At 45.9% G+C, this 13664-nt stretch overlaps 4 protein-coding genes and 1 long non-coding RNA gene across 13 annotated transcripts; all 5 read left to right on the top strand.

The window, feature by feature from the left end:
• Positions 1 to 13: 13 nt before the first annotated feature.
• LOC136191813 (furin-like protease kpc-1) lies at positions 14 to 2796 on the top strand. Its single transcript, XM_065980228.1, has 11 exons — positions 14 to 259; positions 315 to 419; positions 478 to 570; positions 616 to 706; positions 765 to 802; positions 856 to 938; positions 989 to 1074; positions 1133 to 1305; positions 1359 to 1571; positions 1666 to 1766; positions 1815 to 2796. The coding sequence occupies exons 1-11, from the start codon at positions 80 to 82 to the stop codon at positions 2758 to 2760; spliced, it is 2109 nt and encodes a 702-aa protein (XP_065836300.1). The 5' UTR covers positions 14 to 79; the 3' UTR covers positions 2761 to 2796.
• An 18-nt stretch (positions 2797 to 2814) lies between these two features.
• LOC136191823 (heat shock factor-binding protein 1-like) lies at positions 2815 to 3416 on the top strand. The gene is made up of 4 exons (XM_065980238.1): positions 2815 to 2927; positions 2984 to 3007; positions 3059 to 3101; positions 3188 to 3416. Exons 1-4 carry the CDS (start codon positions 2877 to 2879, stop codon positions 3313 to 3315), a joined length of 246 nt encoding a protein of 81 aa, XP_065836310.1. The 5' UTR covers positions 2815 to 2876; the 3' UTR covers positions 3316 to 3416.
• A 1331-nt stretch (positions 3417 to 4747) lies between these two features.
• On the top strand, positions 4748 to 6044 carry LOC136191824 (uncharacterized). Its single transcript, XR_010670975.1, has 3 exons — positions 4748 to 5222; positions 5275 to 5363; positions 5419 to 6044. It is a non-coding gene; the product is annotated as an uncharacterized lncRNA (long non-coding RNA).
• Positions 6045 to 8336: 2292 nt separating this feature from the next.
• Positions 8337 to 11653, top strand: LOC136191965 (coadhesin-like). Of its 9 annotated transcripts, none has more exons than XM_065980399.1 (11): positions 8337 to 9413; positions 9490 to 10077; positions 10135 to 10266; positions 10315 to 10485; positions 10538 to 10699; positions 10753 to 10902; positions 10959 to 11114; positions 11166 to 11286; positions 11342 to 11454; positions 11503 to 11556; positions 11614 to 11653. In XM_065980399.1, the coding sequence occupies exons 2-9, from the start codon at positions 9978 to 9980 to the stop codon at positions 11418 to 11420; spliced, it is 1071 nt and encodes a 356-aa protein (XP_065836471.1). In that variant the 5' UTR covers positions 8337 to 9413; positions 9490 to 9977; the 3' UTR covers positions 11421 to 11454; positions 11503 to 11556; positions 11614 to 11653. The 9 variants fall into 9 exon arrangements, with proteins under 9 accessions (XP_065836471.1, XP_065836467.1, XP_065836470.1 ...); XM_065980395.1 differs by having other exon boundaries at positions 8337 to 9092; positions 9153 to 9413; positions 11342 to 11556; positions 11614 to 11639; XM_065980398.1 differs by having other exon boundaries at positions 8337 to 9282; positions 9363 to 9413; positions 11342 to 11556; positions 11614 to 11639.
• On the top strand, positions 11566 to 13625 carry LOC136191966 (properdin-like). Its single transcript, XM_065980403.1, has 9 exons — positions 11566 to 11653; positions 11950 to 12027; positions 12124 to 12258; positions 12310 to 12471; positions 12529 to 12693; positions 12743 to 12904; positions 12952 to 13113; positions 13164 to 13284; positions 13337 to 13625. The coding sequence occupies exons 2-9, from the start codon at positions 11955 to 11957 to the stop codon at positions 13410 to 13412; spliced, it is 1056 nt and encodes a 351-aa protein (XP_065836475.1). The 5' UTR covers positions 11566 to 11653; positions 11950 to 11954; the 3' UTR covers positions 13413 to 13625.
• Positions 13626 to 13664: the final 39 nt, after the last annotated feature.

Genomic DNA, 13664 nt, shown 5'->3' with positions numbered 1-13664 from the left:
GTTATAAAGCAGTGCCCCTAACTAATAACGGGCCGATAAATAGCCTTACTTTACGTCTGCGTTTCATTCGCACCCGACGATGAGAGGAGATGAGCCGACACTGCTCCCGTTTTTGTTTTTTCTCATTTGTTGCGCCGTCGCAGCGATTGGGGCCAACGAGAATGCGTACTTCACAAACGAATGGATAGTAGAGTTGGACGGGGGAAAAGAGAAAGCCGATCGGCTTGCAGAGAAGTACGGCTACGTGAACCGCGGCTTGGTGAGTATTGATCGAAACGCAATCCCCGCCTTTACTCGTATCTCCTTTGCCTCAGATCGGTTCCCTCGAGTCTTTTTTCTCGTTTGTTCGTCCTTCGCACCCTCGTCGATCAAAGAGATCGGCCCACTTGCTAACGCGTCGTCTGCGCGCTGAACCGGAGGTGAAAGAGGACTGACAATGATGGAGGAGGCGGATATATATCTGAGATCCGTTTCTAGGTACAATGGGTCGAGCAGCAAGTCGGGCGTAAAAGGGTGAAGAGAGAGTTTAGCGTTCCAAAGGATCCTCTTTGGCCACGGCAATGGTATCTGGTAAGAAACATCCAATGCAGACAAATTTTAATCGTGCAACTTCAGCGTCGTCCTGACGGTATGGATCACAACGTAATGCCTGTCTGGAAGCAGGGCATCAGTGGAAAGGACGTCGTCGTTAGTATTCTCGACGACGGTTAGTCGCATCCAGTTTGACTTCAATACCGACAATTTTCTTCCTCGGTGTTCGTTAGGTATTGAGTACACTCATCCAGATATAAAAGACAACTACGTACGATTACCAGAGGTCTCTAAATTTCGTGCTACACGCCTTATTCTGTTTAGGATGACCAGGCTAGCTACGATGCGAATGACAACGACGAAGACCCCTTCCCGAGGTACACGTATTCCTCGTATGAAGAAAACAGGTATAATGCTGAGCGCTGATAGACGATATTCGCTAAATTAATTTTTGAAGGCACGGCACACGGTGCGCTGGCGAAGTAGCTGCGACCAAAAACAGCATATGTGGAGTAGGCGTCGCATTCAGTTCAAAAATCGGAGGCAAGTCAGCTGGAGTTCGTACGAGCACAACGTCCACCGTCTCTCCTATTATATCTAGGTGTTCGCATGCTCGATGGCGTCATCACCGATTCAACCGAAGCTCGCTCTCTCGGATTGAATCCGCAGCACGTAGACATTTACAGCAGCAGCTGGGGTCCCGATGACGACGGAGCAACGGTCGACGGACCAGGTCGTCTCACCCGCCAAGTACTGAAGGACGGCGTTGAAAAGGTCTGTCGAAATGCACGTGCCGAATCGGAATGGGAAGAGAACGTTCCGTGTAGGGCCGCAACGGACGTGGCTCGATATTCGTCTGGGCGTCTGGCAACGGGGGTCGTGATCACGACTGTTGCAACTGCGACGGTTACACGAACAGCATTTACACGTTATCGATCAGCTCGGCGACAAGCTCCGGCGTCGTGCCCTGGTATCTCGAATCGTGCTCGTCGACGTTGGCGTCGACATTTAGCAGCGGAAACAATCCGTCAAAGATGATCGTAAGAGCGCAAAGGAATGTTAGCATCGATGACGTCGAGAAGCTTTCTAACGTCATCGACGCCATCTCTAGGTTGATTTTCCTTTTCCTTACAGTCATCGACCGATCTTCACGGCAAGTGCACGACGGAACACAGCGGCACCTCGGCATCGGCTCCTCTAGCAGCTGGCTTATTGGCTTTGGCCTTGGAAGCGAAGTGACAACACAAAACTGAAATCAAACTAATATTTATCTTCTCTTTTAGCCCCGATTTAACCTGGCGCGACGTGCAGCATATCGTTGTTCGCTCGTCGCGCGTTGTTAGTCCAAATGGCTTGGACTGGACGACGAACGGTGTCGGTCGGAAAGTGAGCCACAAGTTCGGTTACGGCATTATTGATGCCGCGTCTCTCGTCAATCACGCTCGTCTGTGGACGACCGTGCCGTCGCAGCACGTCTGCGAAGTGTCGGAGCGCAGGCGGCATTCCGTTCCCGTTGCCGGACTTGAACTTCGTCTGAGCACGGACGGATGCCGAGGTAGCGACGCCGAGGTGCGGTACCTCGAGCACGTTCAGGCTCGCGTCACCATCTATGCTAATCCCCGAGGATCGATCAGCATTGCTCTCACGTCGCCCAGCGGTACGCGCTCCCAGTTGCTTCACTATCGACCGAACGACAAGAGCCAGGCGGGTTTTCATGAATGGCCGTTTATGACGACTCACAACTGGGGCGAAGATCCGGCGGGAATTTGGACGTTGTCTGTTGAACACAAAGGCGCTCGAGTCAATCCTGAGTTAGTTGATTGGACTCTCGTTTTGTACGGTACGAAGGAACCAGTGGCGTTTGATGACGACGCCGACGACGATGCTAGAAGGTCGTCACTAAGCAATTCTTCTCGTAAGACGTTTTTGTCAACTGCAGGTAGTACAGAAATGGTGACTGGCAGTCCATTGACAGAGCACTGTGACTGTGTCTTTGCAGTTCTCTTGGCTGTGAGCCTTTGCGGCTCATTTATCGTTTTAGTACTCTTGATTGTGGCAATAAGATCTTCTCACTGGAATGAAGAAAAGAAAAAACAATGGAATGATGCAAAAATCACAGGCAAAGAAGCAATGGAACTATTGAAGAGAAAATCGCCTAGAGGAAACGACGACGACGAGGAGCAAGAAGAAGATTTTAACAAAGACAAGCACGGCATTACTAATGCATGACAGCAAGTACTGTAATTTCAAAAATTGTTTACTGTCCACTTCCGGGGGAGCAGCGCGCTACTGCTAGCGTCAGTAGCGTGCGTTTTTCGCCACTGGCAACACTTCTTCTTTCAGCGATGAGCGACGATAAGGGTCAAGCGGAGAACGTTCAAGATCTTTCTGGTTTCGTAAGGCGATTTCTCGCTCGTTTTCGAGATGAAAGGCTTTTGTTCCTTTCGCGCAGGTTCAGGGCCTCCTTCAACAAATGGTATCCGCTTCTGCACTATCAAACGCTTTGTATAGGAGTCGATTCTTTTAGCAAGACAAATTCCAAACGATGTCGGACCAAATCCTCGGAAGAAATATCCTTCTCGTAGAGTCGCAGTGACGCGAAAATTTCGTAGGCGATAGACTATTAATAACCTTGACTCGCACGATCTTCTCCCACTGGACGATATGAGCAGTCGTCTAGACGACCTCGAGAAAAACATAGGGGAGCTGATGAAACAGGCGGGCGTCGAGGAACAGAGCAAAGCGGAGGAGGGCGCGAATGGAGACGAGGCGACATCGAGCTGACAAAGCCACTGGCTTTTTTTTGTCGTTTTTTCTTTCGCACACGCCTTGCAGACTGGGGGTACGTACGTATAAGAACCAACCTATGAATGATTTACTTCGAAGATGCGTGTACGAATCGCTCTGATCGTCGCGCAGTGATGTGAGTTGAGAAAGCGTCAGCTTAGCATTTCTTTCTTGCTACTGTTAGGGCTATTCGTGATCTCAAGCGAGGCGGGGAAATGAACCGTGACATTGGTACACATACTCTTCTAGGTGGACTAGGGACTTTGACTCTAAAAGCAAATGATTTGGCGGTACAGTGCTCACAAATTTTTATTTTTCAATCAAGCGTTTTTTCAATAGTGTTGCCTACAGTAATAATTCCGTGTGATTTGACGTATCCGGCTGCTTCATACAGCCTACGCGCCCTCTCGAGGTTGGTGTTTGTTTGTAAGAAAATCGTTTTGAAATCTCTACGTCGAATCCTCTCTTCCATCATATAGCTAGCGTTGCTCGAGCAATTCCCTTTCCTCTCGCCTCCGGCTTCAGATACATTTTTTTCACCTCCACGCTCGGTTCGCCTCGCTCTCTGGACACGTCCCACACCCAAATAACTCGGCCTTTCCATTTGTTACATCTTCGATGGCGAAAAATTCGCCTTTGTCATCTTTCAAGTAGCAATCTTTTACATGAAGAACGTCTCTGTGTCGTTGTCCCTCTGGCTCCTATTGCACTCCCACAGAAACGATAATATCCCGCACGATTTTGACAACAGGATCCCTATCTTTAGGCGTCCAGTGTCTCACAACGTAGTTGTCGTTCCCAACGTGAAGCTGAAGAACTCGTTTTTTGGAATCTCTATTCATTACGATGATCTTTTAAGGGTCCCGTACTGAGAACTGTGAATAAGTCAAGAGGTGGCTCTGATTTCGTCATGCCCAGCTCCAGATAAAACGACGCTGACTATCTATTGTAATGACGTTTATGTTTGCAGGGGTTCATTACTATAGAAAGCAGATGAGAGAATCGACGCCTGCGTTCAATAAGGTGAAGTGTTCTATAAAACTCACTCTGAAACATCTTTTCCTTCTTTAGTGCGAACTCTACCCCTCAAATCAATGGAATTTTTACAAGTCACGGGGTGAATTATTTTATTTCTTACAAATCTATCAATCGAGCGTTTTTTTCAATAGTGTGTCGCCCGCTGTAATAATGCCGGGCGAGTTGACGTATCCAGCTGCTTCGTACAACCTACGCGCCCTCTCAAGCTTGCTGTGCGTTTGTAAGAAAATCGTTTTGAAACCTTTACGTTGAATCTTCTCTTCCAACATAGCTAGCGTTGCTCGAGCGATTCCCTTTCCTCTCGCCTCCGGCTTCAGATACATTTTTCTCACCTTTCACCTCTCTCCCTGGACACGTCGTAATATCCTGCACACCCAACTAAATTTAGTTCGGCCTTTTTATTTGTTACATCTTCGATGACGAAAAATTCGCCTTTGTCATCCTCCCAGTAGCAATATTCGACGTGAAAAACGTCTCTGTGTTGCTCTGGCTTGAATGGCAGTCCAAAAGAAGCCAGAATATCTTGCACAATTTTGACAAGAGGTTCCCGATCTTTAGGCGTCCAGTTTCTCACAACGTAGCTTTCGTCCGCAACGTGAAGCTCGTGAACTCATTTCCTCTTCATTACGAGAAAGAACGCATACGCTTTAGGTACTGTACTGAGAATATTAGCCCGAAAGAGGTGGCTCTCATACATACTGTATATGGCCCCGCCCCTTTCGTCATGCCACGACGTTCTCAGATAAGAGGATCAATGCCTGCGTTCAATAAGGTGAAGTGTGCTATAAAACTCACTATGAAACATCTTTTTCGTTCTACAGTGCGAACTCCACCCTCAAATCAACTGAAAATTTTACAAGTCAAAGGTGACTTATTTTATTTCTTATGAATCTATCAATCAAGAGTTTTTTTCAATAGTGTGTCACCTGCAGTAATAAATCCGGGCGAGTTGGCGTATCCGGCCGCTTCCCACAATCGACGCGCCCTCGTCAGCTTGCTGTGCGTGTGTAAGAAAATCGTCTTGAAACCTTTACGTCGAATCCTTTCTTCCAACATTGCTAGAGTTGCTCGAGCAATTCCCTTTCCTCTCGCCTCCGGCTTCAGATACATTTTTCTCACCTCCACGCTCGGTTCGCCTCTCGCCGTTGACACGTCATAATATCCTGCACACCCAACTACCTTTGAATCAGCTTCATTTGTTGTGTCTTCGATGGTGAAAAATTCGCCCCTGTCATTCTTCCAGTAGTATTCTTCTACGTGCAAAAGGTCTCTGTCTCGCCCCTCTGGTTGCAATTGCCCTCGCACAGAAATGAGAATATCCTGCACGATTTTGACAAGAGGTTCCCGATCTTCAGGCGTCCAGTCTCTCACAACGTATTTTTCGTTCCCAACGTGAAGCTCTAGAACTCGTTCCCTCGAATCTCTACTCATTGCAACTGAGTCCTATAAGGAATCCCGGATAACACAACGTCAAGATATATTGACCTGCGTTCATTAATTAATTAACGCGAGACGTGCTACTCAAAAATTTTAGAAGAACGGCCCTTTCTCTGCATCTAAAGTAGCAGTGTAGACTCCCTCCTCAATTGGAAATATAAAATATTTAGGCTTCAGTATTGAGAAGACTTTTTTTCTACAAATGTATCAATCAAGAGTCTTTTTCAATAATGTATCACCCGCAGTAATAAATCCGGGCGAACTGGCGTATCCAGCTGCTTCGTACAACCGACGCGCCCTCTCAAGCCTGCTGTGCGTGTGTAAGAAAATCGTTCTAAAGCCTTTACGTCGAATTCGTTCTTCCATCATAGACAACGTTGCTCGAGCAATTCCCTTTCCTCTCGCTTCCGGCTTCAGATACATTTTTCTCACCTCCACGCTTGGTTCACCTCTCTCCGTCGATACGTCGTAATATCCCGCGCACCCAACTACCTCCGAGTCAGCTCCCTTTGTTGCCTTTTCAATGGTGAAAAATTCGCCTCTGTCATTCTTCCAGTAGTATTCTTCCACGTGCATAAGGTCTTTGTCTCGTCCCTCTGGCTTGAATTGCCCTCCAGAGGAGGCTAGACTAGCCTGCACGATTTTGACAAGAGGTTCTTGATCTTTAGGCGTCCAGTGCCTGACGACGTACTTTTCGCTTTCAATTTGAAGCTGTAGGGCTGGTTCTGTTGAATTCATGAATCACGAGAAGAAATCCCGGATATCAAGACAGCAACGAATGTTTGCACCACCTATCTAGCCGTCCTGAAACGCAAACGCGTCGTGTTCGTGCGAGTTGTGAACCAAAAACAAAACTTGTTGTGAGACGAAGAAGAGGCAGGGCTCCCATTTCGGACCGGGACTTCGCGTCGATCTCTCAGGCACGAGACGTTATCTGGTCTACACGTCAACGCCGAGGAGATGCCATCGCACCTGATTACTTCGCCGACGGCCAAAGCGGCATCAAAATTTGATTTGTCCAATCTCGGTTGACATAACGGTCATTGCCGTGCAGGAATCGCGCGGGACTTTGCTTGAGTTCGCGATCTGGCGTCACCAACGGCGTCACTAACGGCGTTCTAATCGATTATTGGTCTCCTCGCTACTACTGTATACATTTGCTTGTTGAATTTGGTATTCATTTTTACACGTGGCACATTTACTGTAATTGCGTAATGTTTGTTTGTAAGGTAACTGCTTTTGAAATCAAAACACAAGTGAACAACTTAAACTTGATGCGCTATGCAAATAATGATCAGTTTTAGAAAACAACAGTTTTTGAGTTCATTGAACTCAACAACTCAATCGGAAGCAAGCACAGACGAAATTTCACACTTCTTCAGAAACAGGCAATGCATCACAGTTATCAAGTAAAGCAAGAATTCTGAGCGCCTCAGCTGGAGTGATCGGAAGCTCTTCTTCCTCTTCTTCCTCTTCACCAGGCTTCTCCATTGAATGCAACGTTGCAAAAACTTCCTTTATTTTGGCTCGACCTAGTTTCGGATGCGCAACATCATTGTATTGCGAATTTACTTTCGCAAAAATTTTGAAATCTGCAACACGATCCAAGCAAATCGATGAGCAAAAACATACCCATTTCTTGCACATCAATGCAAACTCTTTCTCCGTTACGCTGCTCTTTTCTACCTGGTCATCATACTTTTCGCTATGAAGTGCCCAGATAGTGATATAATTTTGCGACCACCCAGAGAGAGCTCTAATGTTGGGAAGACTGGAACGGTGAGTGTTCGATTGTTATAGGCGTTCAACAGGCGTTCAGTCTACGTAATTTCTGCTCGTCCGGGGAATTTTCCTTTTTTCTATTTCGCAGGCCATTTATCTGAAACTGTAAAAAGAACATGTGAAATTCATCAAAAGCGTTGCTGGAATGTTTGCCTCATTTCTATCTTGAAAGAGAAGTGAACTGTGAACGATCGACACAAAAACACGAATTTTTATTACAACCAAAAACAAAATTACATTTTCAAACATTCAACTGAGTTTCGAGCACCCCAATCTCCCCCCACTACAATTAGTTCATTGTCTTTTGTTGTACATGCACCATGGTCCCATCGTCCCTGATTCATTGATGGCAATGGAAGCCAACTCCCAGACAATTCATCATACATTTCAACATAATTGCTCCCATCCCATCCTCCTGTTGCAACGAGTTTCCCATTCCATGATGACAATTGACACCCTCCCTCTGTGGTTTGTTTGATATCAATCCACTCTTGTTTTTCCATTGATAAACATTCAACTGAATTCCCCGCCCATCCCCCTCCTCCAACAAACATTTTATCATCAATCACAGCCAATGAACAGTCCCACTGTTCATTTTTCATTTTCTTGAGCGATTGTGACGTGAGCGTGACCGACAGACAGACAGACAAACACTTTGAGATTTTGCCCGATCACGTTTGAGAGCCCCTCCTCCCACCAGGGCGCGCGCGGGCTTTGCCCGCGCGCGCCCTTGTGTTCGGGGAATTATTCGCACACGAGACGACAGCGACCAAATCACAAAACATACCTTGCACTGTGCCTATTTGTTGGCGTAAGGGGACCCATCAAAAGTGGATTTCTCCTGTTCAGTGCCCGGATAAGCATGACCATTTGTTGGGGGCCCTTTGTTGGACCCGAGGACTTACCGCGGCAAGTCCATTGTCAGAGCAGACGCTCGCGCAAGAAGCTGGCTCGAAGTCCGAAATAATCTGAGTTACGATTTGAACGACTCGTTCAGGATTTTCTTCGCTCAAAGCCGAGCTAAGCTGCTCAATGACGATTGTTTTCTCTGGAGTCGCTCTGCGAACTGTCGCGAGACACACAGCAATATGTTTCCGAACTCTGGCAACATCTACAGTGGCGGATGCAGGATTTAAAAATGCGGGGGTCTGGGGGGCCCCAGAAAATTTTTTAGAGGGCGTGGTTTTTGGCTAAATTTCCGCGATTCTAAGCTAATTTTTAATCGTCCATCGGTCACGCAGTTTGCATAAATCTTTTAAAAGCCTTGTTTCTAAGGCTTTTATCTAAAAATTCTTTTTCATATTCACGAAAAATCTTTTAAGCCTGAAAAAGGGAGGGTCGATCGAGACCCCATGACCCCTCCCCCCCCCTGCCCCTGGATCCGCCACTGATCTACTTGACTTCGGGGCCAAAGTGCGGGGCCGGCTTCTGCAGTCATTGAGCGACAGCGTCATTGTGTATCCCGTCGTGTAAAGGTTATCGATGACGTCACGGATTGACACACATTCGGGAGAAAAGTACGCTGGCGTACACCAGGGCAGAGATATAAAAGAGTACTTTTTTATATCTCTGACCAGGGTACACCTGAGAGCAGAGCGAGCACTCGAGGCCGAGCCAAATGTGGCGAAGGGCAAGATAGCCTACATTTATTGCATTAGGCGAGTTGAACCATCTTCACACATTGATCGATAGCTGCAAGGCTCATAAGTAATTACTGTGGGAAATAGAAATTGACATTAACCTTAGTTTCTTCACCGAATACTCGTTCTAAGCTACTTCATATTTAGACGAAACGCGTAGTCTGACTCTCTCAGGCGCCTTCAAAATTTGTTGAAACGGTGCGAGAAAATTTTGGCACTACTGCATTACGTAATTCTGAATTTTTATTTTGTTTTTTTGTTTTTTATGCACCAGCTGAAAAGACCTCGAGCTGGAATAAAATTTGTAAACAACATTCGGACAACTTCTTGGAATTCGAAATGGTACTTCATCAAAGTTTTCTTGTTTACAGTTTCTCCGAGTCCCCGAAACCACGCATGCTCTTGCGCAATCCGACAAACGTTTAGAGGTTTTTGCTAACCTAGCTGGTTAAGGTAAGGCACTTTTCCTTTGTGAATACACTAGGCATGCAGCACTATCCACTTGAAATCAACAGGTTTCATTATAGGCAAGTTTTGTAGGTATAAATACCGTAAAACCATATAGCAGTATAATATCACGCCTTCATTTGCGACCTGAATGCTTGTCCTGCTTTAGAATTAGCACGCCTGTCTGGGGCGCGAGATTTTCTAAGCTAGCCGTATAGACAGAGGAAAGGGGGAGGATATCGGGGGGAGGACAATTTCGCGGGATTGACGAGCTAGGCCCACGCCGCGTCGCTACTCGCGTGACGCTAATGTCGCATGGCACTGTCTGCAGAACTTGAAGACATGCAGAACTACTTTTTTCTTTTACTTCTGAGTCTCGCTGTCTATCGAGAAGCTGCAGGAATTGACCCCGAAGGTACTCACTTTGCAAAGAGTTCAAATAAGTGAATTTACGATTTTATTTTTTTAACAGGAGTTTGTTGGGAGAGAGAGTGTGGAGTCGCCGGAAACAAGAGACTCAGTTCAAACACGTTTTACGCTTGCTGCTTCAACCATTTGGGAGCGTCGTGGATATCATCAAATGACCCTTGCCTGAATTGTTCTAGTAAGTTTTACTGAAAGAGGGGGGGTTTATCAACATCCGACTTTCCAGCGGCTTCTTCATCCGTCCTGACGTCGTGGGGCGAGTGGAGTGACTGGAAACGATGCGTGAATTGCGTCACGAAACGGTTTAGAGTATGCAAAGGGCTCGTCGAAGGTGATTGCAAAAAAGGAGCTAAACAAACGGCGAACAAACCCTGCAAACGTTCTCGTCGCTGCTTCGGTATATGCCTTTGCAATAGGTCGGTTATATCATTGCCTTTGTCTTGTATCAGCTCCTACCCCAAGTAGAAGTCGGTGGAGTGACTGGATAAATTTAATGGAGTGTTCGAGGACATGCGGAGGTGGAATCATTATGCAGATGCGATCATGCCTCAGAAGTCCATGCCATGGCCTATCATTCAATGTAAAAAAATGCAATCGGAAGCCCTGTCCCGGTAAAATAGTTCCACAAGAACTTCGCCTTGAAACGTTGTGATAATATACGTAGTTTACGGACAGTGGAGCGATTGGTCGTCTTGGTTTCCTTGTAACGCGACTTGCGGAGGAGGAATTAGATCCAGACAAAGAAAGTGCCTTGAAGACAAATGCTGGGGTCAAGAAAACGAAAAAGAGAGTTGCAATGCGAACTCCTGTCCAGGTAGATGTGTGTTATTTCACGTGAAAAGATCGATAAATTGCTACGGGTTTGGGCAGTTCCCGGTGGCTGGTCCGAGTGGATCAAAGGGCCGTGCAGTAGGTCATGCGGTCGAGGAGTGAAAAATAGGGTTCGTCACTGCAACAGTCCTGCTCCTCAACATGGCGGGAGTTACTGCCGAGGCCATTCAAGCGAATCTAAAAATTGCTGCAATGGTGCCCTGTGTTAATGATAAGTAAAACTCAATTTTATAGCGAGAAACTTAGATTGCCCGAACAAGAAAGTTACTTATGTGGCATCTTACCGGGTTGCTCGATACTATCAGGAACCACGGTACTACACTAAATCGTGTGGATTTTTTTCATGGGGACGATGCAAAGGAACAAGGTGAAAGGCTTTGTAGGTCACGTTGATAATTGCACTATAAAGCCTTAATTTGTAGCTATCGCAGCGCGGTGAACTATCATTACCTCTACAAGACAAGCTATCGAATGGAGAAGGGATTGAGCTGTTCGAAGTGAAACTGTACAACAGTTAGTACAAGCATCATCCACTGTTTGCATGGCATATCGCAACGTACTGCATTGTCAACTTCTATCTTAGTCTAATTTGATGGGCGTGCTTTGTGGCTGAATTGTGAGTGGGATAATTTATCAGGTGATGTTTGTATCCGGGGAATTATTTGCTCTTTTGGGAGGGATTTCCTGTTTACAGTTTGAGTCCCCAAAACTTGGCAAAGTCCTCGTCACGTTAGGTAAACGCTTTTTACTTCACAATCTGCTCAAAATGCAATTCATGATTAATTTGCATGCTTTAGCGCTCTGTAAAGTACGTTTCCTCTTGTCTCTTGTTGTCATTCGCTGACTGAGCTCATACGTTTGGATTTTGTTTTCTTCTAATCTCCCTCTCAGAGTCTCTATTCCCAGCCCCCAAACGAGCTCGGTTTTATATAACCAATTAAAGCTTGCAAGCGTCTTATAGAGCTGGGAGCTATATAGAGGGCGGAGGAGCAACCGTAACGCGCACTCATACCCTTTTTTGTATCTGCAGAAACAATGCGCAACCGCTTTATTCTTTTACTTCTGAGTCTTGTCGCTTATCAAGAAGCTGCAAAAAAGGAACTTGAAGGTAGACTGCATGCGCTATGTAGCTCTGAATTCAAGTTTATTTTATGAAATGGAATGTCGTTGTTTTGGTTTTAGATCTTTATTTCTTTTTTTGTAGGAATTTGCTGGCAAAAATATTGCGGGGTTACTGAAAACGTTATGTTGACTTCGAGAAGTACGTTCTCCACTTGCTGCTTCACGCGCTCGGGAGGATCGTGGAAATCATCAAATTATCCTTGCCAAAATTGTTCTAGTAAGTTCTAAGCACGGCACCCGTTGTTAGTCTAATGCCCGTGCCTTTCAGCCGCTTCTCTAACTTCACTGACATCGTGGGGAGAGTGGACTAGCTGGAAAACGTGCGTTGATTGCGTTCAAAAGAGGTTTAGAGCTTGCAGAGGGCTCTTTGAGGGAGACTGCGAACGAGGAGCAAAGCAAACAGATAGCAGACCTTGCAAAAGCTGTTTATGTATGTTCGTAGCATGTATTCCGCGCCCCTAATTGATATGCTGTTTTTATTATTCAGCTCCTACTTCAAGCACAAGTCAGTGGAGCGACTGGAAGGCTATAATGGAATGTTCAAGATCATGTGGAGGAGGCATCCGCGTGCAGTTGCGATCATGCCTCAGTAGAAGTCCATGTCACGGCCTTTTTTTCAACATAGGAAAATGCAATCAAAAGCCTTGTCCTGGTAAAGTGATTTAGTGTAAGATTGTGTAGAAATTTTAGCAATAATTTAGTTCCTGTGAGGTGGAGCGACTGGTCTTCTTGGTCTCCTTGTAGCAAAACGTGCGGTGAAGGAATTCGCTCAAAAAAGAGAAAGTGCATAAACCCTAGTTCTGATGATGAATGCAAGGGTCATAGAAAGGAAAGGGAACGTTGCAATACTAAGCCCTGTCAAAGTACGTCATTTCAATGTAATAGTCTGTGATTATGACAGGTTCTCAAGGTCCTGGAGGCTGGTCTGAGTGGGTAAAATCAGGCCCGTGCAGCAGATCATGCGGTCAAGGAACACAGATTTGGGTTCGTCACTGCACAAATCCTATTCCTCAGCACGGTGGAAATCACTGCGGAGGTCATTCGCGTGCGGTCCGGCCTTGCTGCTACTATGGTATTCTATAAACCTTTATTGTTTGTTAATTAATTATATTGAAATTTTAGATTGTCCCTACAACAAGTATAGCTACTCAGCGTCTCACAGAGTTGCTGAATACTATCGTAATGTTCAGTACCACTACAACTCATGTGGCTTTCTTGATTGGGGACGATGCCGAGGAACAAGGTCAGGATTTTAACATAGGTAAACCCTAATAAAATAAAGATGCCATTTGTAGCTATCACCTTTCGTTGAGATACTATACTGCATACAGAAGAGAGTATCGAACGCAAAAAGGGCTGACGTGCCGTTGAGAACGGCACATCATCGTCAATGGCATGTCAAACACTTCGTATGTGTAATGTTCTCAGTCAACTCTGTCCACGCTGAATCGTAGCTATGTGCTAACATGGTGCAAATTTAGTCTGCTTCTCCTAACTCAATGCGGTTTTTTTTCAAGTGCTTTGAGGACAAAATCGTAGTCTGTCAGGTAACTAACTAGTCTAGTATCTTATGCAATTTTTTTAGCTGAGGCTCTGCAGCAAATAAGAGGCCTTCGAGAACGG

The sequence above is a fragment of the Oscarella lobularis genome, chromosome 10 (genome assembly GCF_947507565.1).
Source record: "Oscarella lobularis chromosome 10, ooOscLobu1.1, whole genome shotgun sequence".
Lineage (NCBI taxonomy): Eukaryota > Metazoa > Porifera > Homoscleromorpha > Homosclerophorida > Oscarellidae > Oscarella > Oscarella lobularis.
This window is presented reverse-complemented; position numbering and strand designations above follow the sequence as displayed.

Coding starts and splice junctions, on each gene's coding strand:
- LOC136191813 (XM_065980228.1), top strand. CDS start 80: ATGAGAGGAGATGAGCCGACACTGCTCCCGTTTTTGTTTTTTCTCATT. Junction 707..764: donor CGTTAGTATTCTCGACGACG/GTTAGTCGCATC, acceptor GGTGTTCGTTAG/GTATTGAGTACACTCATCCA. Junction 939..988: donor TCCTCGTATGAAGAAAACAG/GTATAATGCTGA, acceptor TAATTTTTGAAG/GCACGGCACACGGTGCGCTG.
- LOC136191823 (XM_065980238.1), top strand. CDS start 2,877: ATGAGCGACGATAAGGGTCAAGCGGAGAACGTTCAAGATCTTTCTGGT. Junction 3,008..3,058: donor AGGGCCTCCTTCAACAAATG/GTATCCGCTTCT, acceptor CGATTCTTTTAG/CAAGACAAATTCCAAACGAT. Junction 3,102..3,187: donor GGACCAAATCCTCGGAAGAA/ATATCCTTCTCG, acceptor ATCTTCTCCCAC/TGGACGATATGAGCAGTCGT.
- LOC136191965 (XM_065980399.1), top strand. CDS start 9,978: ATGGCACTGTCTGCAGAACTTGAAGACATGCAGAACTACTTTTTTCTT. Junction 10,903..10,958: donor CAATGCGAACTCCTGTCCAG/GTAGATGTGTGT, acceptor GGGTTTGGGCAG/TTCCCGGTGGCTGGTCCGAG. Junction 11,115..11,165: donor ATCTAAAAATTGCTGCAATG/GTGCCCTGTGTT, acceptor CGAGAAACTTAG/ATTGCCCGAACAAGAAAGTT.
- LOC136191966 (XM_065980403.1), top strand. CDS start 11,955: ATGCGCAACCGCTTTATTCTTTTACTTCTGAGTCTTGTCGCTTATCAA. Junction 12,028..12,123: donor TGCAAAAAAGGAACTTGAAG/GTAGACTGCATG, acceptor CTTTTTTTGTAG/GAATTTGCTGGCAAAAATAT. Junction 12,905..12,951: donor CAATACTAAGCCCTGTCAAA/GTACGTCATTTC, acceptor CAGGTTCTCAAG/GTCCTGGAGGCTGGTCTGAG.